This window comes from Sorex fumeus, unplaced genomic scaffold (genome assembly GCF_029834395.1).
Source record: "Sorex fumeus unplaced genomic scaffold, SorFum_2.1 ptg000029l, whole genome shotgun sequence".
NCBI lineage: Eukaryota > Metazoa > Chordata > Mammalia > Eulipotyphla > Soricidae > Sorex > Sorex fumeus.
The window spans coordinates 270,478-295,608 of NW_026606086.1; the positions used below are offsets into that span (position 1 = coordinate 270,478).

The following is a 25,131-nucleotide window of genomic DNA, read 5'->3' on the forward strand; positions in this document are numbered from 1 at the left end:
CGTTTAAGTCTTGGTCATAAAATGAAACACCCGTACTTTCATCAGGGCCCATTCTCCACCACCAAAAACCCCAGTATAGACCCATCCCACACCCTCCCGCTACATGTAGAGGAGATAATTTCCATATTACTCTCTCTGCTTTGATTACATTCAATATTTTGACACCGGACCCACCATTATTATTTGGTGCTCAGATCTGCTGTAAAGGCAACAGTAGACAATTTGTTTTCTACTCCTGGTTATGAATAACATATGACATCGCGTGGCTGCAGTAGTGGCTGCGCGATTTTGAAATTCCACAATTTTAACCATTAAATCTGGAGGAATTTCTTGCCAAAAACTGCTGGGTTCCAAGATGAAATCAGCAGCCAGAGAGGCCGTTTGTGGGTGACGACGTGGGGGCTCGTTGGGGAGGAAAGGGCCAGCTCCACCCACATCCCGTGAGGCCCTACGTGTCTCGTCACTGTGAGTCCAAACCTGACTGTCCAGTGGCCTCTGGAGGATGGCGGCCAGCGGGCTGCCAGGGGGAACGGGCCAAGGCACGAAATCTATTCCCACCTGGGGTGGCCCAGTGCCTGTAACTTACTTCAGGGACTGGACACATTTCTGCCAAAAGCTGTTGGGTTTCGAGATTTGTTTCTGAGTCTCTGGGATCATGGCCATTAAGCAGTTCAATCAGGAACCAGAGAGGCCATGCCTCCAATTATATAGCTGGACTGGAGGTGGTTTGTGTCTGTGTCTCCCACATACCTAACTTTTGCCTGTTTACTTTCTTGGTAAACTCTGCCCCACGTTTTTGGGGTCTGGCCCAAGGCACAGCAGCAATTTGGGGGTACCTGGAAGTCGGAAGGCGCCATCAGACTGCTGATGCACTCACCTCACAGGTACAGAGAGACCTGCTGGTGGCACCATACCCCCAACCCAGTGCTTCTTACGGTTTACTCCTGCCTCTGCACTTAGCGATTGCTCCTGCCGGGGCACAGATGACTGGATGGGATTCCTGCGATTCAACCCAGATCAGCCACATGCAAGATAAGAAACCTACTCACTGTACTACCTCTTTATCCCAAGATAAACACTTTTAAGAAAATGGTATACAGGCACAGAGCAATAGTTCAGCTGGTAGGGCATGTGCATTGGCCAATCTGGCTTCAATCCCTGACGTTCCGTATAGTCTGCCCAAGCACTGTCAGGAGTGATTCCTGAGTGCAGAGCCATGAATAAGCCCTAAGACATCACCAGGTGTGGCACAAACATAAAGAAACAAAAAGAAATTGGTGTATCAGAATTCCATTGAGGAAACTCTCTGACTTATTTGACTCTATAGTTCTTGATTGCTAGCCAAAAATCTTTTATAAATAAACCGGAGAATAATCAGTTATCACTAGCAAAAAGGAAATAATTTTATTCAAGTAGATAAAGAACATTGTTTGCTCTAATTTTAATACTGCTTTACATAGTTTGTGAAACAATTTCAATCGTGTTTATTACTCAAAATGTCAATGGATTACGATCTTTCACTGGTGAGACACTTGATAATCTCCAGAGGAAAATACATCAAAAGCATATATACAATTATAGAAGTTCTTATAATCCATGTAGCCCTGATGGCACATTATTTATCACGTTTTACAGAACTAGAAAACATTCAAATGAACATAAATAGATTCAGACTGGATGATAAACTTCTGATGGTTCAGGTCCTTCATTTAATTTTTTCTGATAAGAAAATCCAAAATTATTAATGTTGAATTTCTCATCATACATTCATCTAAAACCACAGTGGAAAAAAATAAACTTTGTAAAGACAGTAAATTGGATATTGTAGGTGTTTCACAAGTAGCTTGCTATTTAATCCAGGAACTGCTGGAGATTTCTGCAGAGTGCAGAGAATGAGGTGGCCGGGCCGAAGTTTTTGTTGTCGTAATTGTTGAGGTCATCCCCGTTCCCTTTGAGAGCCGCCTCGGACATCATCTCCACTTTCATGTTGAGGTCCTGATTCTTTCTTTGGAGGTCCACAATCACGGAATTCAGGAAATCAATCTGTGTTCAAGGAGAGCGTGAGACGGTGAGCCATCTGCGGGAGCCATGGGAGCCCGCTACAGAGGAGGCTGGGCCCCGCTTCCAGTCCCCGCCCCAGGGTTGGAGGCAGCCAGAGCTCCCCTTTCCCTTCCTGAGCGCAAGCTCCCGGGTGCCCAGGGAAGACCCCAGGAGGAGATGCTGGTACCCCTCGGTTCTTCTCAGAGCAGGGAGTCAAGAGGGGTCTTCCCTCTCCTACAAAGACAAACTCACTTCTTTCAAATGAATGGGGCGGGGGGAAATCCCACTTTACAAAAGCAAGCATGACTGTAGGCAGAAACATTCATGTTTCACTTGAAAACTGGCAGGCGCGTTGGGTCTGAGTGATAGCACAGCGGGAAAGGTGCTTGCCTCGCACGCAGCCAACCCAGGTTTGATCCCTGGCATCCTATAGGGGCCACCGGAGAGCAGCCAGGAGTGATTCATGAGTGCAGAGCCAGGAGGAAGCCTGGAGTATCGCCAGGTGTGGCCCCCAAAGAAAGTGTAAATAAAACCAGAAAAACAGACTGATTCTTTTTCTCCCTCAGGGCAAGTTCTGATGGCCATTCTCTGAGAGTGCCCAGGCCATCCCACACTAGAGCCAAGAAACGCAGATCTCTCTTCCTCCAGCTGAAAACAAAACAAAACAAAACATGGAAATGTTCAGTTCCCACAAACCCATACAGGGTCCACCTGCACAGCCCACATGCAAAGTTCACTTCAGCCCACAAGTGCCCTCCAGGGCCACCAGCTGTTAAGTACAGAAGTGCAGGAAGTGAGGGTGTGAGGGAACTCCTCAGGGCACTGGGACCCAGATGGTCCCCTTCCTTGGAGAGGATTCAAACGATAAAGCGCTGCAGACCCGGGTGGGATGGAAGGGGGGTTGGGGAAGGAGAGACATCAAGGAGGCTCCAAGGCTGACTCCTGCTGCAGGCCAGACCCGAGCCTGGTGATGGTAGGTGCAGGCACCGGACTGCAGCCAAGTGTGCAAACCCCGGAGGACCCCACCCAGCTGTCTCCCTTGACAGGAGCAAGAAGCAGGAAGGCAGCCCAGAGGACCAGACTCCCCCAGCTCTGGGCCTAGAGCATGCGCAAAGAGGCTGGAAAAGCCACATGCTGGTGGGCGTTTCCGTTTGCGACTGAACCTTCCTGGCAGGGAAGAAGCCCTCCAAAGTGGTGTTCGACTCTGGCAAAGTGAAGATTTGCCAATGTGATGGGAGCCCGAAGCCCAGGTTCTGGGAGAGCAGCAAGAGGAAGGGCATTGGAGGGCTCTGGCAAGGACATGACCCCTTGACTGAAGGGATGTGTCCTTGTCCATGGGGCCTCTCACTCCTTAAGCATCACCTCTTGTGCTGGGAGCGTGTGGGGGTGGGGTTCCAGCAGCATGTGCGCAGCCCCTGGTTCTCACGGGCGCCAGGGGAGCACAGCCCCTTCTTCCTCAGCTTCCCTCTTTTTGGCTTCTGTTATTTTAATGAATCAATTAATTTGGGGAGGGGGTTTTTGGGTTACAATCCGGCGTTGCTCAGGAGTGACTCCAGGCTCTGCACCCAGGAAGTACTCCTGGCGGTGCTTCGGGGACCATATGGGATGCCGGGGATGGAACCTGGGTTGGCCATGTGCAAGGCCAACACCCTACCTGCTATGCTATTGCTCCGGCATCATTCTCGGATATTTTAAATGGTAGATATTCCCCGACCCTTTTGAAGCATACACGCATATATACATATGTACATGTCTGTGTATGTATACATGGTTATCTAGAACCTTTGTGGGTAGTCAGATTGGTTTGTTTGGGGGCCACACCCGGTGGGGTAGGGACTAAACCCTAGCTCTGTGCTCAGGGATCACTCCTGGCTAGGGTGGAACAGCTCAGGCTGTCAGCAGTCACTCGAGCCCGGGAAAGTGGGGCTGTGAGGTCAGAGGGCACTGGCTCACCTACAACTGCACTCAGGAATTACTCCTGGCGGTGCTCAGGGGACCATATGGGATGCCGGGGATTGAACCTGGGAATTCGGTGTGTAAGTCAAACGCCCTCCCCGCTGTGCTATCACTATGGCCCAGGATATGGTTTCTCTCAGGGCTGAGGCCGGGCCTACACAGCCCTGGTCACTACCATCACCCACCTTACTCTGCATCATCGCATTGGTGTTCCTGGTGTCCTCCAGGGAGGCCAGGGCCTGCAGGGACGCCTCCCGCTCGGCCAGCAGCTCGGTCTGCTGCGCCTCCAGCAGCGCCTGGTCTTTCAGCAGCCAGTGCAGCTGCCGCTGGAGCTTCGTGGCCTTCTGGCCCAGCAGCTCCTTCTCAGAGCCAAGGCTGTTCAGCTGCTCACGCAGGGCCGACTCCACGCGGGCGGCCTCCTCCTTCTCAGCCGTGAGCTCCTCGATCTCTTGCACCAGCGACTTCTGATCCCGAGCCAGCTCCTCGTAGGAGCACTGCAGCTTCTGGATTATGTTGTCCTTGTCCTTGGCCAGGGATAGGTTGTCCAGAACCAGCTTCTTGACTTGCTCCTCCAGCTGGCCCCTCTCCTCCAGGCCCTTCTTGCACTCGGCCACCAGGCTGCTCTTGCTCATCTGCAGCTCCTCCACCAGGGCCTGCAGCCCCAGCTTGGCGACCTGCAGTGCGTCCTTCTCCGCGCCCACCCTCTGGAGCTCCTCCTGCACCACCCTGCCCTCTTCCAGCACTTTCTCTTTCTCCGCCTCGAGGGCTTCTCGGTCCAGCCGCTCCTGCTGGCAGAGCTTCTCCGCGGCCCACCTGGCCTCGATGACCTTCTCCTTATCCAACCGAATCGCTTGGTTCAACAGCCAGAGCTTCCTCTGCTCTTCCCGCAGCGAAGAGTTTTTGGCCTCCGCTTCTCTGAGTTTCAATTGAAACCACCCTCTCTCGGACTTCAGACAGAGCTTCTCCTTCGCCAGCAATTCATTCTCTGACCTCAGGGCCCTGCGATCCTCTGACATCAGCTCCATCTCTTCTTTGGCCGAGCTTAATAAGCAAGTTAAGGACTGCAGGAACAAAAAGCGGGGAAGAATGGAAACAAGAATGAGATCAAGCAGGCACACGCAAGCCCAGCACTTCATGTGGCCTAAATACCAGAAATGAAAATGGCAGAGTAGTCTTACCTGCACACGCGTGTATACGCGCACGCGCACACACTCACACACACACGCACACACAGACTCAGGATGGAGAGGCTCAAACACAGTTAGCTTCTTAGCGTCAACATAACTACCTGCCTATTTTGTGGATGGGGGCCCCACACCTGCTGGTGTTCGGGTCTCGCTCAGGGTTCTGTGTTCAGGGATCACTGCTGGCAGGGCCGGAGGACCATACGGGATGCTGGGGATCAACCCCGGGTTGGCGATTACAAGGCAGCACCCTACCCATTCTACTATCAGCCGATTTGATTTTTGAAATGCCGTCTGAAATGATTCCTGACAGCTCCCCGGAAGGTGTAAGTACAGTTGGATCTTGACATTGGGGCATAAGATTTTTCCCCCCACTTCAATTCTTCTATTATAAAATCCATCACTCTGTCCTAGAAGGGATGCATTCAAAAACTAGTTTTCAATACAATTCAAAGAACTACAAAAAGTATTTTGTTTTGGAACTTTGTGCAGGAGGGGAAGGGAAAAGCAACCACTGCTTGTCAAACGATTTTCACAGGGACAAACAGAGGCAGGAAATGGACTTAGTCCCCAAAGTTATACACTTTATAGAAAATCCAGACGAATCCACCAAGCTTTGGAGACTGAAGCCAACAGTTTTTGCTTGCCAAACACAGTAACAAGTCTCAAAATGGAGACATTAGTGGGCCCGCTCGAGCAAATAGATGAACAATGGGAGGGCAGTGTTTGCAGTCATTTGGGATGGGCCCAGGGGCTCCAGGAGGACTGGCCGCACACGGGTCAGGGTCTCCCTCACCTGCTCTCCCTGCCCGTCAGCAACGGGTTGTGCATTTTCATTTCTGAGTCTCAATGCACACCACAGTTGAACCGCCATGTACTTTCCAGAACTTTCTGCAGCAAGGGCTATCTTCTCTGTCCAGCTCAGCAGCCATGAGCCGCAGCAGGCTACTGGTGTGTGCTGGGCAGCTGACCGCTGACGGCCATGTTACCGGAATGGGACTGACCTGAGCGTGCACACGAGGCTGCTGGCCACAGAACTGGGCCAGCAGGTGGTCCAGAGAGGAGACGTAGCCCTGGCTGCGGTGCGTGGTGGAAAGCGGCCGGGCACCAACACACACACGGGCCACGGCCGCCATCAGCCGCGGCGCTGCCCTGCGCCCACCCACCTTGGCCTTGTCGGCTTGCGTCTTCAGCTCGGCCACCTCCCGCAGCAGGCTCCCGTTCTCCGCCTGCACCGCCTGCAGCTTCTCCTTCGCCTGCAGCAGCAGCTGCTGAAGGGCCTGCGGCGCCTCCTCGTGCTGCCCCTGGATCTCCACGCTGGCCTTGGCGTGCTCGGCCTGTAGAGCCTGGCACTGGCTGCGGCTCACGTCCACCTTCTCCTCCTGTGGGGAGCCGGGGGCCACCGTCAGCCGTCGGCCCCCTGCCCGCTCCCAGCACACACGCACACACACGAACAAACACGAACACACACACACAACGCAAACACACAAACATACACACACGCACACACACGGCCCCTCTGCTCTGCTCACCAGCATGCACACACAAACACACATGCACACACACGCGCGCACACACGGCCCCTCAGCTCGGCCGCTTTCGTTCAAGTTCTCCTGAAGACTACGAAGCGCTAGCCCCTTCCCCTGCAGCTCTTCGGCCAGGCTATCGGCCGACGAGAGTCACAAGGATGGAGTGAATGGACCAAGGAGACAAACAGGAACGGGAAGGGGAAAACAAAACAGAAAACACGTATGAGAAGCCCATGACCCAACACAACCCCGAAGAACAGAGGCGTCAGGGGAGCGTGATTGCCTGAAGCTCACGAAGCCAAGGCCTTGGCGCCGGCAGTTCTGGTGATGACTGTCTAGTGGTTATTGAAAACGGCCCAAACAGAGGCGTTTTCTAGACCTAACTTTGGCGTGACCAGAAAATAAGAAAGCCTATGAGAAAGACTGACTTTCCAGGGGCGGGGAGACGGCACAAAGGGCTGGAGTACACACCAGGCTCGAGTGGGAACTGCAGCACCACTGGGCGAGACTGAGATCGGTCCACAAGCTGAAAAGCCCCACTACTGCTGGGCGGGAGGACCCCAGAGCCCAGAGCATGGCTTGGCGAGGAAGAAGGAAGTAAGCAAGGGAGGAGGGAAGCTAAGGATAGGAAGGAGGGAGGGAGGAAACAGGGAAGAAAGGGAAAGGGAGGGGAGGGAGGGAATAAAAGGTTATCTTTTTTTTCCTTTTGGCTTTTTCGGTCACCCTAAATGCTCAGGAATTTCTCCTTGGCAGTAACCCGACCAGCTCACCGAGAGTATCTCGCCTGCACAGCAAGCCTGCCAAGCTCCCCGTGATGTATTCGATATGACAAACACAGTAACAAGTCTCACAATGGAGACGTTACTGGGTCCGCTCGAGCTAATCGATAAACAACGGGAGGGTAGAGACAATGACAGTGACCCTATGGGATGATGGAGATTGAACCCACGTGGGCCGCGTGCAAGGCAAATGCCCTTCCCACTGTACTATCACTCCGGCCCCCAAGATTTACTTTCTTGTCGTTTCTTTTCTGTGACTTTAAAAGTTTGAGGGGTTTCAATATGAAATTTAAAATGAGGAACCTCTAATCCCCTAGACAGCAGTCACCCGAACTTGACGTTTGTTACATCTTGATGCGAACAAGTGGGTCAGCTATCCCCTGCTCTGTCCTAGGAATTGATTCCATTTGTTTCAGCCGGTGTTTCTGGAATGCCAGCCAAGGAGTCCTGAGTCCTGAAGGGAACTCCCAGGGATCTCGGGGCCCTTCTGTTATGTCTGTCAGTCCTGTCTACAAAACCCACAGCCCTTCCATCTTGGCCAACAGAGAAGTTTCTCCAACAAAGTGCCCAGCGCGGGGGGGAGCGGGGGGGGAGGGGTGAGGGCACGTCCCTGCCACCACAATCCTATAGGAGGAAAAGGGCATCTCTCGGGGCTCCTTGGTGAGAACTGCAGCTTCCTCGGCTTGGCCCAGATCTCACTGTCTCGTCCTTCCCCAGGGTCAGGGCTACCATGAGAGTCCATGCCTGTGGCCAGCAGGGGGCCATGCTGGAAGGCGGACTTGGCCCAAGCACCTGTTAGAGGCTGAAAGGGATGAAATCTCTGCAGGGCTGCGCGGGGGCTTGTGCTGCAGGGAGGGAGGGGCTGGCAATGAGAAATACCAAGATGGGCCACGTCACCAGCCTTGAGGGAGCTCAGAGGCTCAGAGCCATCGAGCACCAGCTGGGAACTGAGGCGCCTCGGGGAGAGGAGGGCAAAGCCCGTCACACGAGCAGGTGGTCAGCAAGGTCAGGGAAAGACCCTCGCGGCCTGACTCGAGCCCAAGTGTCTGGGCGAACTCGGCGAGTATTCAGCGAGCCCAAGAGGTGGGGGGCAGAGGTTTGCTCTGGGGGCTCCTATCTTGTTTTCTCATTGGCCTCGTGAAGAATTCTCTGTTTCAGAAAGACCCCAGACGGGCCCGATTAGCCGGGGCCAAGGCTAGCACCGCATCCGGGTGCTGGGGACCAATGACAGCCCCAGAATCATGCCGACTCCTTCTCAGTCCCCTCAGAGGGAACCGCACGGGACGTGACCGGGAGACCTGCCAGCACCAAGCCGGAACACGGCGGCGAACAGACTGACACACAGATTTAGGGAGTGAGCGTGGAAGTGGGCGAGGGCGCCCGAGTACCAACCTGCAGCTCTCAGCCCGCTTTGCATTCTCTAACTCCTGAATCTGCCGCTCAGCCACCTGGAGCTGCTGCCTGAGCTTCTCCATTCCCAATTGACCTTCTGAACTGGCCTTCCAGAGCCCATCGAGCTGCAAGAGCTTCTGCTGGGTGGCCTCCAGCTGTGCCGTGGCATTGGCCAGGGCCTGGGCTTGCTGACTACACACGGCCCGCAACCCGTCCAGGTGCTTTACCTTAGTCTCCGCCTCCTGCAGCTTGTTCAGGGCATCCTCCATCTCCACCAGGTGCTGGTCCTCGATCTGGTCGAGCTTGTCCCATGCGGCCTCCAGGCTGTTCTTCTGCTCCTGGGCCGTCCTGAACAGCCACGACCTGAGCGTCTGCAGCTCGGAGGCGTGCGCTGCACGCTCAGCCGCATGCTGGGCCTTCAGGCTCTCTACCTCCTGCTGGTACTCGAACTGTAGGCTCTCGATCTGCATCTTGAGCTCGGCCAGCTCGGCCGCCTCGGCGCCCACGCCCTGGCTCACGGATGCCTTCGGCTCGCCCATGGCCTGTTGGTGCGGGGTGATGGCCGTCTCCAGCTTGGACTTCCACAGGGCGATCACGTCCGCATTCTCCTTGTTGGCATGGTCCAGCTTGGTCCTCAGGCACTCGTTCTCCCTGGCGAGCTTCTCAGAGGCCACCTGCAGGGACTTCACCTCCTTCTGGTGGGAAAACAAAATTTCCATGAACTTAAAACAGGAAGGAAAAGAAGCAGAAATAGAAATTTTTCTTTTCCAAACTGACTCTTTGCTTCTTCTTGTTTTAAGGAAAAGCTTCTAAAAAATGGGGTTCTAAAGGATTTGATTTGTGCTGCTCGACTGAAAATCAAAGCTGAGGCAAAGGCATAGACCCGACTGTCAGAACGAGAGAAAAACGCTCATCAAGAGCAGCCTCCAGCCCCAAGGAGCAGAGATGTGTCAGCCGGGCCCTGCCAGGTGCATGACCCCAGGTATCCCTGTCTGATTCGGAGTCTCCAGCAGAAGTGGTCCCGGCGGGGTTGGCCAGGCTGCCCCGCATCCTTGCCTGCACCCTGCAAGGCTCCGGGACCTGCCCGGGCTTTACCTCCAGGTCGCCTTTGGTGATGGACTCCTCCTCGACTCGGAACTGGAGGTCTTCCACTTTCCTGTGGGGGAGAGGGAGACGTTGTGAGGGGCGTCACTGCTGCCCCCCATGAGGGCCACCATCTTGTAGATGCGCCTGAGCCAGCCCCCGGCTCCACACACAGGAGGGCTGAGAGAGTCGGGGAGGGCCAGAGCCAGAGTACAGCAGGCAGGGCGTTTGTCTTGCACGTGGCCGACCCGGGTTCAATTCCCAGCATACCACTATGGACCCCGGAGCAATGCCTGGAGTAATTCCTGAGTGCCGAGGCAGGAGTAACCCCTGAGCATCGCTGGGTTGACCCAAAAAGAAAAAAAAAAAAGTCAGCGAGTCCCCTCAGCTTCGAGCACTGGGTGGGACCCGCAGGCTACAGGAGGAAGCTAGGCCGAGCCAACGCCATGTGAAGTGTCATATCAACCCTTTCTGCCTCGCAGCTAACAGAGGTGGTTTAAAACTGACCCGCGGCGCCTGCCAGTCCCTCCCAGCCAGCGCCTGTCTCCACATTGGGACAACAACTGAGCCCTGGGGGAGAAGCAGCCAAGGACTCGCGGGCGGGGGGCGTGGGGAAGGGGCTCCCAGTGACTGTCGAGTCAGCATGTGGAGCTGAGGCGCTGAGCCAGGCACTGGCAGTGCCCCTGGGCACCACACTGCCGGGAGCCCATCTGAAAAGGCGGTCTCGGCCAGCACCCCGTGTCCATCTGTCTGCAGCCAGGCCTCAGCCCCGCGTCCGTCTGTCTGCAGCCTGGCCTGAGCCCCATGTCTGTCTGTCTGCACCCCGGCCTGAGCACCACGTCTGTCTGTCTGCAGCCTAGCCTGAGCCCTGTCTGTCTGCTGTCGTGCCCCATGAGTACTGTGGGTTTCCTCCCGCCTGGGACTTAACCACAGGTTCTCCCACAGGGCCCCACTGGGTTAGGACAGTTCCTTGCCACCCAGCACAGGCCTCCTGAATACCAGGTCAGGTGGACACAGCAGGGAGGGCCGGGGGTGGCTTGGCTCCACTGAGCTCCCCCCCCCAGCCCTCCCGGTGAGGCCGCGCTCAGGACTGGGCACCCGTTGGTTTCTGGTTCTCACAGCCCTGGAAGGCCAGGAGTGCCCCACCCGAGGGAGCCCCCAGCTCCGGGCACGGCCTCACCTCTTCTCCTCCTCCAGCTGGTTCAGCAGCTCCACCTTCTCCCAGTCGGTCGCTTCCAGCATGGCCCGCAACTCGTCGTTCTTGGCCTCCAGCTCCAGGACGTGCTGTAGAGGCAACGGCCCGTGAGTGGCCTCGCCCGCCCCCAACAGCCCTCTGTGGGCTGGCATCGCCACCTGTCACCACGGCAAGCTGAATGCATCTCCCACCTAAGCTACGGCATTTCTGGAAGGCCAGAGGGGAACCACACCACGAAAGCACCGGCGCAGACAACTCGGCACTCCCTAAACCCCCACAGGGTGAGCAGAAGGCGCATGCGATCAAACCACGCGCTGGACGCCACCGCAACGACGGCACACGGGGACCCACGGCCTCTGCCTGCACCGCCTGCACCAAGCTCGCGCCCAGCCTCTACCGCAGGCGTCTCTCGGCCCCGGCACTGCCGTCTGCACAGAAGTCACCTGGTCGTGCCCGTTCCGGCCAGGGCCAGCTCCTGCTCTATCTCCCCCATGTGGCTCGTGGCCTTGGCCACCTCCGCCCGCTCTAGGTCCCGCTTGGCCAGCAGCTTCTCAATGTGCTGCTGCTTCTCCTTCAGCGCCTCCTGGAGGGCGGTGGTGCCAGAGATCTTGTGCGCGTAGCGGGAGGAGGTTTCCGGCAACTGCAAAGGAAAAAGAGACGTGAAGGGGATGGGGCCGGCCGACACGGGCATGCTCGCGGTGATCCTCGGCAAAGCACATGGAGCAGTGCTGCATCCTTGCATATGGGCCAGCGACTCTCAGCAGAAACGTCATGAAACCTTCCCGAAGATCCTTGGACGGGACCTGGGCTCCACTGACCTCGGGCCTCGTGGGAATCCAGAGACTCTTCTGCAGAGCCGGAGGCAGCCCCCTCCACAGCCCGCTCTGGCCTGAGCTTCCTTAAGGATGAGCCCTCGGCATGAGCTTGAGGCCAGCTCCAGCATCTTCAGCCTTGCAGGTCCGTCAGGGTCTCCCTGGGCAGCCTGTCCCTTCTCTCTTCCTCTTCCTTCCAGCTCACCTCGCTCTCCTGGGCACCCGCCCCATGCCTGAATAGCAGTAACCAGAGACTCTTGTCTCTGGGAATGGCCCCATGCCCCCGGGGGTCACTGGGTGTGACCCTATAAAAGACCCCTGTGCCATCTGCCTTCGAAAATGGGAGATGAGAGGCTAGAATGATAAAGTTGCGGGAAAGGCGCTGGCCTTGCACGCTGCTGACCCGAGCTGGATAACAGGTACCCACCCCAGAGGGTCCCGAGCCCACCAGGAGTGACTCCTGAGTGCAGAGTCCAGAGTAAGTCCTGAGTATTGCTGGGGCATGGCCAAAGTCCAGGGGGAAAAAAAGGAAAAAGTGGTGGGTTCGAATGTGTGAGGGCTCACGCCCAGTGAGCAGGACAGCAAGGGCAGCTCAGGGAAAGACCAAGCACAAAGGGAAGGAGAGAAGAGGCAAAGACAGTGAGGAGGGGAGGGGAGTGGGCTGAAGGGCTGCGGGGACCGGGGGTCCTGTCCGTTCTATCCTGGGCTCGTGGTCGCTCATGGTCTCTCTGCAGACCCAGATCCCTCTCTGCACAATGGCCCCTGCAGGAGGGGAAAAGGTGGGACCTGATCTTCATTCTTCGGGCACATGGTGGCGGGGGCTGCAGCGGCGATGGCCAGGAGTTCCGCTCCTTCTGCCCGGCCATCCCTGTTCCATCGCCCTGCTGCGGTCCAGCCGCAGGTTCTCTTGCCGCTTCCGCGCATCATCTGAACTGCTGCCAAACGCCTCCTGACCGACGGGCCCAGCAGGGCCCTGGCTGTCCACTGCTGCTTTGCCTGCTGGGAGCTCTCGAGCCACCTGGTTCTGTCCGGAGAGCGGGAACATCCTTGCCTGTGCGTAAGGACCTGGCCGTGATTTCCCGATACACTTAAAGTATATCTGGTCCGATTAAATGCCCTCCCCAGGGCCAAAGAGTCTGTTGGGGGGGGGGGGAAGGTGCTTGCAGAGGTTCAAGATCCAGCACCATCAGGAGTGACCCCACCTCCCAAGCAGAGAGCCAGGAATAAGCCCTGAGCACCCCTGGGTGTGGCCCCAAAACCAAATAATAACTAAAATTTGTAGAAGCACACGAGCTCTCGGGCCAGCCATGTGCAGTGGTCCCGGGAACTGCAGTCAACTCGGATTTCAAGGGGTGGCTGGGAAGAGCTTGCCAGTCTTGGGGGTCTAACACCAAGACCCGGGCTCAACCCCCCTCCACCGGGAGCAGCCCCCAAGCACCACGCCTGGAGTCCCTGAGCACTGCCAGGTGAACCCCAAAGAGCAAAAATAAAAACTAAGAAAGGCGGGCGGCGGTGTTCCCTGAGCCTCCTGGCCTGAGCAGGTAGGGCAGGCCAGACGCACGCGCTTCCTGGGCCCGAGACAGCTCCCTGAGGAAACCAGCACAGGAGCGATGGGCTTCTTTCAGCCAACTATGGAGACGAGACTGTGAGGTTCAGGCGCCGGAGCAGGGAGAAAGCAGCACCCCTAGCATGGGGGGAGGCGCGTGCTGAGGGACTGGGCAAGGTCGGGGCCACGAGCTGAACTCAGGATGCTGATGCCAAAGCCTCTGCCCTGCGCGTGGTTTGTGAGGCCCCAGGCTCCATCCCAGCAAGGCCAGGCCTTCTGTGGGAGCCTGGTACCTCAGAAGAGCAACTCAGCCAACAGACGAACAGGGAGGCCTCCACAGGGCACGCACGGACCCGTGTGCATGTATGTATGCGTGCATGTATGTTCCGGTGGGCATATCTACACGCACCTGTGTGCATGCGCGCGTTGTGTTTATGCATGTATGTGCCTGTGTGTGTATACACATAAGCCTGTGTATATACGGTATGCACTACGTGTACATGTATGAGTGACTGTGTGTATGAACGCTTGTGTGTGCACTTATGGAATTATGTTGTTGAGGTATACTTCTGTGAAGTCACACAGAATCTTTCTATATTCCTGTCATAGACGCTAACGGTGATGTTCAGTTTAGGAGTGAGCTCCACCCTGCATAAAGATATGCAAGGCAGGGGCCAAAGAGCTGGAGAGCGAAGCCCCAGCGCTGCCCAGGCTCAATCCCGGAGGCCCGCCAGGAATAATCCCGAGCACAGAGGTGGGAGAAAGCCCTGAGCTCTGCCAAGTGTGACCCCAAAACAGAACAAAACAAGATAGCGGGGGGAGGCTGGAGATACGTCTCAGGCGTAGGGCTCTTGCTTGGACGTGGGAGGCCCCGGCACAACCCCAGCACTGCAAACGGCCCCTTGAAGCTCTGTAGGGTATGGCCCACAGTCAAGCAGAGAAACAAAACCAAATTCCACAAATGGGCTGGTTCGCGAGGGAAGGAGAGGGGCTTCTGAGTCTGCTCCCCTCCTAAATGGTGAGGCGATGGAAGGAGGAGTCGGACGTGAGGATACAGGTGGGGCAGGGAAACCTGGTGGTGGTCGAGCAAGACAGGACTGGCCCCAGGCCTGCCCTCCTGGCTCCCCTTCCCGTGTCATCTGTTTTGTATCTTCCGTTGCACACACACTCACTCCCTCCTCTTCTGCATCGAGGGTCAATGCACGGAGCAGAGGCGGCGGCAGGAGGCGCAGCCCCCAGCAAAGCCAGCCCCCCGGGACACCCTCTCCATCGTGGGCCCGTTTCCCTTTGGACAATATCTCAGGGCACCCTTGCATATTCAGACACACTTTAGTGTTTATGACTCAGATAGACGTGAGGGGAGAAGCCACGAGGCCCCAGCTTTGAATTGCGGCACCGCAATGGACAGAAGTCGAGGCCACTCTGCATGTGGACAGCGTTGTAGAGGGACAGGAGGGAGCAGGGAGAGACGGAGAGAGCAAAGAAGCAAGATGAAGGGCCAAGCGTTCCCCAGAGTCTCTGGGCCCTGCTCTGACCCTCAGGCGCCCCCTTCAGCTACCCCACTTCATCCCTAAGGTGGCCTGAGGCCAGAGAGGAGCCCTGAGCACCCCAGGAAAGGCCCATCCCTGCTCCTGTCACTGGTGGTGGCTGGGAAGCCACTCGCCTGCCACCCGGAGCTGCTCAGCCCACGAGCTCCTGCTCCGCCTCTCGCCCCTGGGGCTGTGGGAGTCTGTGGGGGCCCGAGCACCCCGCAGTGGTAGGGGGCTGCTTACTAGTCCCTTTCGGCCGGATCTGCTGCTCTCGAATGAGGCCCCGGAGCTGACGGAGCTGAGCGAGGAGGCCGAAGGGCTGCGCTTCAGGCTGGCGGGGGTGGTGGCCATCACACGCCTCACGGCGGCCACCTTGCCCTTGGCCGGCGTCGTGGACGGGAAGCCGATCTTGGTGACTTTGTGAATGGGAGCAAACAAGCCATACTTGGGCTGACACTGGAAGTACCTGCGGACAACGAGGAGGGGGGAACAAAAACACCTTCGGCAAGAGACACAAGCGCCGGCCCAGAAGTCCACTGAGTCCCACAGTCTCACACCCCCACAAACGAACACGCTCCCACAGCCCCACATGCCCCACAGTCACACACTCACACCCCAACAAACACACTCACACACGCACCCCAAACAACACTCCCACACTCTCACACTCCCACCCCAACAAACACACTCACACTCACACCCCAACCAACACTCCCACATTTCCACAGCGCCACACTCACACTCACTCCCCAACAAACATCATACCCTCCACCAGCCCACACTCACACACACTCACAACCCAACAAACACACACACACCCCAACCAACACTCCCACACATAAACACCACAACCAACACACACTTACACTCACACCCCAACCAACACTCCCACACTTCCACACTCTCACAGCCCAACAAACACACTCACACCCCAACCAACACTCCCATACTCTCACACTCCCACCCCATCAAACACACACACTCACACCCCAACAGACACACTCACATGTCCACAGCCCCACACTCACACACACTCACTCCCCAGAAACACACATACTCACACCCAAACCAACACACACTCACACTCACACCCCACCGACACTCCCACACCCACACACACTCACACCCCAACCAACACTTCCACACACCCACAGCCCCACAGTAACACACACGCACACCCCAACCAACACTTGCACGCTCTCAAACCAACACTGACACGCTCTCATTCCCCCACAAACACGCTCACACCCCCACCAACACTCTCATGCCCACGCCCCCACCAACACTCTCACAGCCCCACACTCACACGCTCACATACACACTCCCTCATACATTCACACCCACACTCGCTCGCATGCCGCCCACCCCCACCACGCAAACCAAGGGCGATTCCAAGCAGCCTCCCTGGCATCTGAAGGGCGACAGCAGGCCCGGGGGGTTCCTGCGGCCCGAGCACAGCTGCATATGGGGGCCCCAGGCTGTCTCCACATCCCTGCAGGGTCCCCGAGTGCCACCGGAAGTGGCCCCGCCTAAGAACCAAGTGAAGTGGCCTGCAGTCTCCTCAGCGCCTCCCGGGCACCGTGCATGGCCCCAGGCTGTCTGGGGGGGCAGGGGGACCCACCTCGTTCCGGCCACGGCACCATCGTTCTTGCCCAGTGGCTTGTCCAGCTCTACGCCGCACCAATCCCCCTTGGCGAAGTCCGTCTCCCCGAGGAAGCGCACCACACCGGCCTCCATGCCTCCCACCTGCCGGAGGGATGGAGGGACGTGGGTCAGGCACCCTGGACTGCGCACAGCGCCCCCACCCCCGCAAACGAACATTCTGGCTTCAGAGTCGGGATTTCCTGAAGAAACCCCAAAGGTCAAAGTGCCATTTCCCCCCGCAACCCCTACAGGGTGAGCAGACGCTGCTGCTCAGTGTCCATGCAAGGCAGCGGCATTCACACCCACTCGCTGTCACCGGTGGCCTGGCTGACCACACCCCCGGGAATCTCTGACCCAGGCCAGCCACCTGTTGTGGTGAGGGGGTCGCTGCCCCTTGGGTGTTGGAGCGGAGCACTGGCAACCCCACCACTGGAGAACAATTAAGCCAGAAACCAGCTAAAGGAAAATGACTGTTCTCGTATCTTAGCAGAGTTCGATCTTCCAGTTCTCCTTCACTATGCCTTGGCTTGACGCTTGGCTCCCGGGACACAGAGCAAAACAATCACAGCGCTGGACACTGACGGGAATACTGACAAACAGGGCTGGAGCATCGGGGGAAGGGCACTGGCTTTGTGTGCGACCACCCTGTGACGCCCCAAGCAAAAACATCGAAAACCAGAGAAATAGAACCGATTTCCAACTTTGTTCATTGGTTTGTTTTTGAGTCACATTCAGAGTGCTCAGGGCTTACTCTTGGCTTGGTGCTCACGGATCACTCCGGGATGTGCTTGGGGGACTGTACATGGGACCAAGACTTAAACCCCGGGTCAGAGGCGTGCAAAGCATGACCCCTCCCCACGGCATGACCCCTCCACCCTGTTTTGGCTAAACTGGTAAAACTGGCAGCATCCCCGCACGCATCCATCACGCTGGAAACTGCAGGACCAGGCGTCCCGGCTGCTCGTGCTTCCACCCAAACCGCGAGTCTGGAGGAGCTGATGAACCAGACAGGCGAATGGACAGCCACCCGCGACCGCTGCCCTCGGCACTCACCAGCACCTGGTCCCCGAGCTTCAGCTCCCGCTCCCCTTTCTTGATGGAGCCGGCCTCAGAGAGGTTGGAGATGGACTCGCTGGCCGTCCTGGTCAGGCTGCTGATGTGAGGGGTGGCCGGTGCCTCCTTCGCGGGGGACTGGGGCACCTTCGTGGTGCCGGCAAAGGCCGGGGAGGCCGACAGGGGCGGTGTGGCCCAGGCGGCAGGCGCTGGCTGCCGGCAGTTGGTCTCATCGTCGGCCTGCAAGCTCCTACTCAGCTTGGACGGCCGGGTGAAGATGCCCTTCAGCGGCTCGCACTGGAAGTAGCGCACACCCGCCACCGAGCCATCGTTCTTGCCGATGGGCTCGTCCAAGACGATCCCGGCCCACTGACCAGGGGCAAACTGGGTCTCCCCGAGGAACTGGATGAATCCAGGCTTGTTCCCGTTCACCCAGACTCGTTCCCCGACCTGGAAGTCGCCCACAAACTCCTCCTGCATCTCCGAGGAGGGGGCGCTGGGGGTTTTCTCCCCAGGCACGGTCTTCTCAACGGGAGCAGCCGCTGGAACAGCAGAAACAGTCAAAAGGGTCAGAAGGGACAGGAAGGGCCTGTGCAGGTCCAGTTAAAGTGTGGTTGGGGGGGAGGGACACCCAGCAGTGCTCGTGGCTACTCCCAGCCAATGACGGGGGCTGCTTGTGGCGAAGCCTGGCCGGGCCAGCCGTGAAGCGGACGTGCTCACCTACCGCTGCATCCCAGGCCGCAGTCATACTTTGGGCAGCTCAGGGGAAATCTTTGGATACACCCCGTGTTACTACGGACCAAGCCAGGTGAAAGCTCGAACCCAGTGTCTTATTTCTGCTATGTCCACTGGCCCATCTTCTTTTTCTTTTGGGCGGGGAGCAACCCAGCCAATGCTCAGGGCCTATTTCTGGTTCTCCGCTCAGGGTTACTCATGCTGAGGTTGAGGGTGGAGAGTCACATGGGGTGCCAGTTGCCCTCCCCACTGTACTGTGGCTTTGGCCGGCAATGAGGCCCTCTAGTCCAGGTGAGTCCACCTCCCTAAGCCTGTCCCCAAGCCTGGCCAAGGAAGCTAGCAGTTAGAAGGGAGCGTGTTGGTCGCCTCAGCTGTCACCGGTTGCCGTGACACTAAACTCACAGAACGTGACACTCGTGTGTGAGAGCTGTCCCCAGAGCCATGGACTTGTCTACAGCTCAGGGAGCCCTTCCCGGGCGAGGACTCGGGATGGGGTTCCCGGGTAGGAATGAGTCTCCCCTGGCCTGGGCTGAGCGCACTTACCGGCCGAGGGTGCCTTCAGGGCCCAGCTCCCATGCTTGAGGATCTTGGTGGGGGCCTTCAGCCCGCTGGGCCTCAGCAGACTCATGGTCAGGCGGTCAGTCGCTGCCGCGGCCATTACCAGGCCCCGACCATCGAGCCCACTGTGGGGCCTTCTGAGGCACACTCGTTCTCAGGACTAAATCTCTGAAGAGCAGAGGAGAGAGTCTGTCTCAGGCGAGCGACCACAGCAGCTTCCGGAGCCCAGAGAGCTGCCAGTCTGGCACTCGCCACCCCGAGTGCGAACCCCAGTCTCCCGCACAGCCCCCTGAGCCCACCAAGTGTCATTCCTGCGCAAAAACTCAATCCAAAACAGACAAACAAACAACTGCCGATTCGGGGCCAGAGAGCAGAGGGGACAGGTACTAGCCCTGCGGGAAGCTGACCCTCACGCCCTCCCTGCCATCACTCCCACCACCAAACACATTCAGGAGCCAGAAATCATCCCTGAGCACCGAGAGTGTCACTGACCACCTCCCCGTCCAGACACTGACGAGCCGGCAGGCGACTCAGCAGTGATGGCTGGTCTTGTGTGTGCGTGTGTGCGTATGTACATGTGTGAGAGGCACGGGGTTACACGTAGAAACTAAGGCAAGCAACAGGCACACTTTTTTCTATGGGCTGAGAACTGCCAGGGAAAAGGGCCCAGCAAGACTGCGCCAAAGGGGGGCTGGAGAGCGATAGCACAGTGGGAAGGGCATTTGCCTTGCACGCGACCGACCCAGGTTCGATTCCCAGCATCCCATATGGTCCTCTAAGCACTGCCAGGAGTGATTCCCGAGTGCAGACCCAGGAGTAAACACTGTGCATCACCAGGTGTGACCCAAAAAGAAAAAAAAAATTGTGCCAAAGGGGAGCGAAGGAGTTTTCGGCATTTCCTTCATTCCTTGTGACGCTGCCCAGGTAGGATAACCACAGGCCAGTATTAACTCCATTTCTTAACCCACAGAACTGAGGCAGACAGGTAGATGGGGGAAGCGTCCCCATGGCGATGGAACTCCGAGAAAGTCAACAAAAGCTTCATGGCCACCAAAAGACTACCTGAGTGCACGCGACCCAAGGTCTTGTCAAAATTAACCCACATTATGAGGCCCAGAGCAGGCTGGACCCCCCGAGGGAATAGGAACAAAGGGCAGGAAAGGAATTTCTAAGAGGACCATGGACCACTCAACTCTACCCCGTTGGCAACCACCCTAGCAACAGACTCTAGGTAGCTAGAAACTCCCACCAGGGGCAGCCTGGGGAAATCCCTAGATTAGCCACCTTGAACCAAGGGAGGGCGCTCATGTGTGCCCGAGCCCAGGTACTGCTCTTGCCTATGAGGTCCATCATGTCACGGGCTTCTCCCCTCCTGAGGTGTGGACTTTCAGACCGAATGCAACCTAGCAACATAACATGTTCAGTGGCTTTCTGCACCTCTGGAGAAGCCGCACTGTCTCTCGAGCGTGTTACTCCCTCCCTCCTTCCCCTTCCTAAAGGCCTCCAAATAAAATGTTTCTGCTTCATGCTCATCTCCTGAAATGCTTTCCTGCGAGGAGGACAAAGGCCCGGGGGCCTGAGGAGGTCAAGGATCGACTCCCTTTCCCTGAAAAGGGCAACCCCTCACTCCGGCCCAAGACCCCGGGAAGGCCTAGTGGGCGTCATGGGGCTGGCGGGGCTCATTGCACTCAGCAGTGCCAGCGCTCCAGCCAGTCCCGGGGGAGTGATATCTTCTCCTGTGCTTCTCATCAGCCCCCCATGAGGGCCCACTGACTTCAGAGTCATTCCATATTTCAATAGAGAAGTCCACAAGGGGCAGAGAGGCAGGACAGTGGGGAGGGCACTTGCCTTATATCCAGTTGTCCTGGGCTCGATCTCCGTCAGCACAGGGACGTTAGCCGGCCAGGTCACCCCTGGGCACAGCCAGGTATGGCCACCCCACCCCACCCCGCCCGCACACCACCCAAAAATATATATATAACTAGTAAAAAAACTTAAACTAACTAAAGATTCAAAACTATCATACACTAAAGAACTGTTAGAGAAAAAAGCCGCCCGCACGCGGGCAGAAAGCCCAGACACTCAGATTCACCTGTGTCACACTGCACTCGCAGCTTCAGTACTGAGCTCTGCCAAACAGGCTCGTGCCAGTCTCGTGGAGAGACTGAAAATGGCAGTTGGAGTCTAGAATTTTCTGAGGTAGAACTAGAATTCAGCAAGGAGGAGGGCATCATGGGCCATTCTTAAAGGGGCAGGCGCCACCCTTCGTGATGTCAGTGTCTGGCTGAGGCTCCGGAGGGCTGCCCTGCAGACGTCAGCACTACATGGCCAACGAGCCTCTGGTCCCTGCGGGGCCCAGGTCTGGATCCCTGGGCCCTGTGAAAGTGGTTTCAGAAAACTTTTGACCAATATTTGTCAGTTACAGATCTCCAACTGAGGTCATTCAGCATCCCCCGAGTGGGACCTGGACCCAGTGACCCTGCCCAGGGCCCTCCTCAGGAGCCGGGCCAGGAAATCTGTGAGCCGGGGGGGGGGGGGGGCGGGCAGGGGGGCAGAGCGACAGGGCAGAGGCCCTGAGTTCGACCCTGACAGCCCTGCTCTCTGTGACCCCAGTGCTGTGAGCAACACCGGCCGCACCGTGGCCAGGGAGTGGCCCAGCCCAATAAGGCCTGAGAGCTGTACAGAGGAGTATGGCCTGGCCTGCTCCGGATGGGAGCACAAGCTGAATTAGTGCGGGTCCCCTTGAGGATGAGTGAGCGGGAACCGGGGAGTGGGGGGGAGGTGGGGAGGGCAGAGTGACCTAACCTGGGGGCTGAGGACGGGACATCTGACGGTGCTCAGGGCTGACTCTGATCCAGTCATGGGAGCTCATCCTGGCAGGACCTGGGTGGGAAGGGACGTACAGGGTGGGGTGGGGTCAGCCACAGGCAAGGCAGGCTCCTTGGCCCTGGGCTACCCTTCCAGACAAGGATACCTATTTTCTTTCTTTCCTTTTGTTTTTTGGGATACTCGGCAGTGCTCAGGGTTACTCCTGGGTCTGCACTCGGGAATCACTCCTGGCGGTGCTCAGGGTACCTATGGGGTCAGCCATGCAGCAGGCAAGCGCCAAGTCTTCATGTCAAGGTGCCCACGAAACACAGTGTGCAACAAGGGACTCTGCAGAGAACGCCAGGGCCAGCAAACGCTACTTGGAAATCAATCAATTCTGAAAAAAACACAAAAAGATGCAAAAGGAGGGGCTGGAGTGAGAGCACAGTGGGGAGGGGTTTGCCTTGCTCACGGCTGACCAAGATTCGATCACCAGTCCTGAGCACTGCCAGGAGGAATTCCTGAGTGCCACGTCCGGCGCTTCGGGGCAGAGCCAGGGGAGGGCCATCAGGGTGAAATCAGCACTCGAGTCACACAGGGTTGGTCATTCAGGAGATGGCATGAATGCGTGCGTTTATTCAGAGCATAAGTACAGACTTAAGTATGTTTCCACAGCCCACCCAAAAGAAGGAAAGGGGATGGGACGTGGGAAAGTGGATGGGACAATGAGCAGAGCCATGCACTGTTGGTCAGCCACCTGGTGACCCTTTCGGCATAATGCTATTGGTCAGAACGACCTGCTTTGATATAGCTTTGACATAACTGCAAAGATTGTGCTGTTCCTCATACACCATTTACAAATCATTTATGAGGGTGCATTTTCCCCAAACTGAAACCTCCTGTACTGGGAAGTTGCCCAGCTTTGAGCAGGACAAAGGGGGAATGAAAAATCAAGCATTCTTTTACTTGGTCAGTAGGCAACACTGAGCATCACTGAGTGTGACCCAAAAAGCCAAAAAAAAAAAAAAAGAGAGAAAAAAACAGCGCAAAAGAAAATGTGTTTGAGCCTCACTGTCTCCCTGAGACTTGAGCACTCAATGCTGTGTGTGAGCCTAGTAGAGTCTCCGGCCTGAAGAAGCCCCCACCCCCCCACCCCCATGCTCCTGTGTTTGGAACCTGACCCTAAATCCTGTTATGGGACCACGTGTGTCCATGACAAAGACGCTAGCAGGCTCACGCCCTGGAACGTCCCTGCTTCACACAGGCGTGGCACACGGGTCCTGGCCTGCTAGCGGCCGGCAGTGATTCGGCAGGAAGCAGAAGTGTGAGCCTGAACGTGGGTCAAGTCCGTTCCTTCAGCTTGGAGGGGAGGAATGTACAAGAGGGGGTTTTGAGCACTGCCTCACAAGCAGGAGGTCCTGAATCCAAGCCCCCGGGGTCAACCGTGCACCTGGCACAAAGCCGGCACAAACCCGGCAGCTCTGCTGTCCCAGCACCACGCAGGAAGGGGGGTGACCCCAGGGGGAGGGCCACCGAGAGAGGAGGGGGACACCACAGAAAGGAGGAGTGAACACAGGGCAGGAGTTGAGGGCTGCAGGGCCGGGAGCACCGGGCAGAGAGCAGCCCTGGGGAGCAGGAGGACACGCGGGCGCCCTTGTCACTGGCCACTCGAGGCAGTCGCACAAGCCGTGTGCAGACCCACGAGGCTGACAGGACGCCAGGGTCTGGGAATCCCCAGCAAGGATTTTTCTTTAAGTTTTGGGCCTTGGGGCCAGAAGTCTAGTACAGCGGGGAGGGCATTTGCCTTGCACACAACTGACCCGGGTTCAATCCCGGCATCCCATAGGGACCCCCGAGCACCTCCAGGAGTAAGTGCTGAGTGCAGAGCCAAGAGTGACCCCGGAGCACGTCCAGGTGTGACCCAAAAACAAAACTACAGCAGAGCAAGCCGAAGGGCACGGAAGCTCCGAGCCCCGGAAACGCCGAGGTTGGTGCCCACTCGCCCCTGCCCCCCGCCAGGTCAGGCCTGCCTGCGATCAAGGTGCCCGAGTGTCTCCAGACAGGATCTGCCTCAGCGGCTCGGTGCGTCATCTCAGCCTATCACCCAACTCGACTGGGATTGACTCTGGTTATCTCCTTGACTGGTTATCTTGGGCATCTCAGGGGCCAGCCGCCAATCTCCGTCCTCCCACCTGGCCAGGGCGGGATCAGGTGTCAGCAGCTGGGCCCTGAACACCCCACCTGCCCGTCCAAACACAACGCGAGCCCAAAGGCCAGGCTCGCCCCCAACTCGTAGGACACGACCAAGCTAGGGGCCCCGGAGAGCACTGGGCCCGAGGATGGGTCCCAGAGATCCCCAAATCTCCCTTGATCGACGGCCTGGCCCAGCAATCTGCATCAACCACCGGGACCAAGCTCTTTGCTTTCCTTCTGCTTGCTGAGCGAAACTTGGAGGGGAGGAACTCCAAACTTTTTTTTTTTTTTTTTTGCTTTTTGGGTCACACCTGGCGATGCACAAGGGTTATTCCTGGCTCTGCACTCACAGGGGTTACTCCTGGCTCTGCACTCAGGAGTTACTCCTGGCATTGCTCAGGGGACCATATGGATGCTGGGACTCGAACCCGGGTTGGCCACGTGAAAGGCAAACGCCCTACCCGCTGTGCTATCTCTCCAGCCCCGGAACTCCGAACCTAATATAGAAAACAATGTATTTCACAATGCCATTTCAGCCATTCTGATTGTTGGGGGGGTAAATTCTAAGCAATCATGGTGCATCTTTTGTCGAAATAATGAATGTAATCAATGTAGAGAAGAGTTAGTTAGAAATCATTTGCCTCATAGGCATTGGGTGGGTGGGAGGTGGGGTATATTGGGGTTCTTGGTGGTGAAAAATGAGTACTGGTGAAGGGTGAAGAAGACGGTGTTTGATCATTGTATGACCGAGACTTAAATCTGAAAGCTTTGTAACTTTTCCCACAGTGATTCAATAAATAAATATAAGAAGAAAAAAGAAAGAAAGAAAGAAAGAAAGAAAGAAAGAAAGAAAGAAAGAAAGAAAATTATGGAAAAAAATGTAAGGTGGAGTTCATGCCCAATTCCATCAGCTAATCAGTGGCTGAATAAATAGCAGTACTCCTACATAAAAACACAAACCATGAAACAAAAATCACTGTACCTGTGAGGCGAGTGCATCAGCAGCCTGATGGCGCCTCCACACTTCCAGATACCCCAAAATTGCTGTTGTACCTTTGGCCAGACCCCAAAAACTTGGGGCAAAGTTTACCTAGA

At 56.8% G+C, this 25,131-nt stretch overlaps 1 protein-coding gene across 1 annotated transcript; it reads right to left on the minus strand.

The window, feature by feature from the left end:
- Nucleotides 1–8,912: 8,912 nt before the first annotated feature.
- Nucleotides 8,913–19,105, minus strand: LOC130024556 (CAP-Gly domain-containing linker protein 1-like; the record flags this gene model as incomplete). Its single annotated transcript, XM_056115274.1, is given in 8 exon segments — nucleotides 8,913–9,569; nucleotides 11,152–11,247; nucleotides 11,602–11,621; nucleotides 11,624–11,798; nucleotides 15,289–15,511; nucleotides 16,667–16,791; nucleotides 17,743–18,284; nucleotides 19,021–19,105. Coding segments are annotated over 8 exon segments (1,923 nt in total), but the record flags the coding sequence as incomplete, so codon positions are not given.
- Between the last annotated feature and the right edge of the window lie 6,026 nt (nucleotides 19,106–25,131).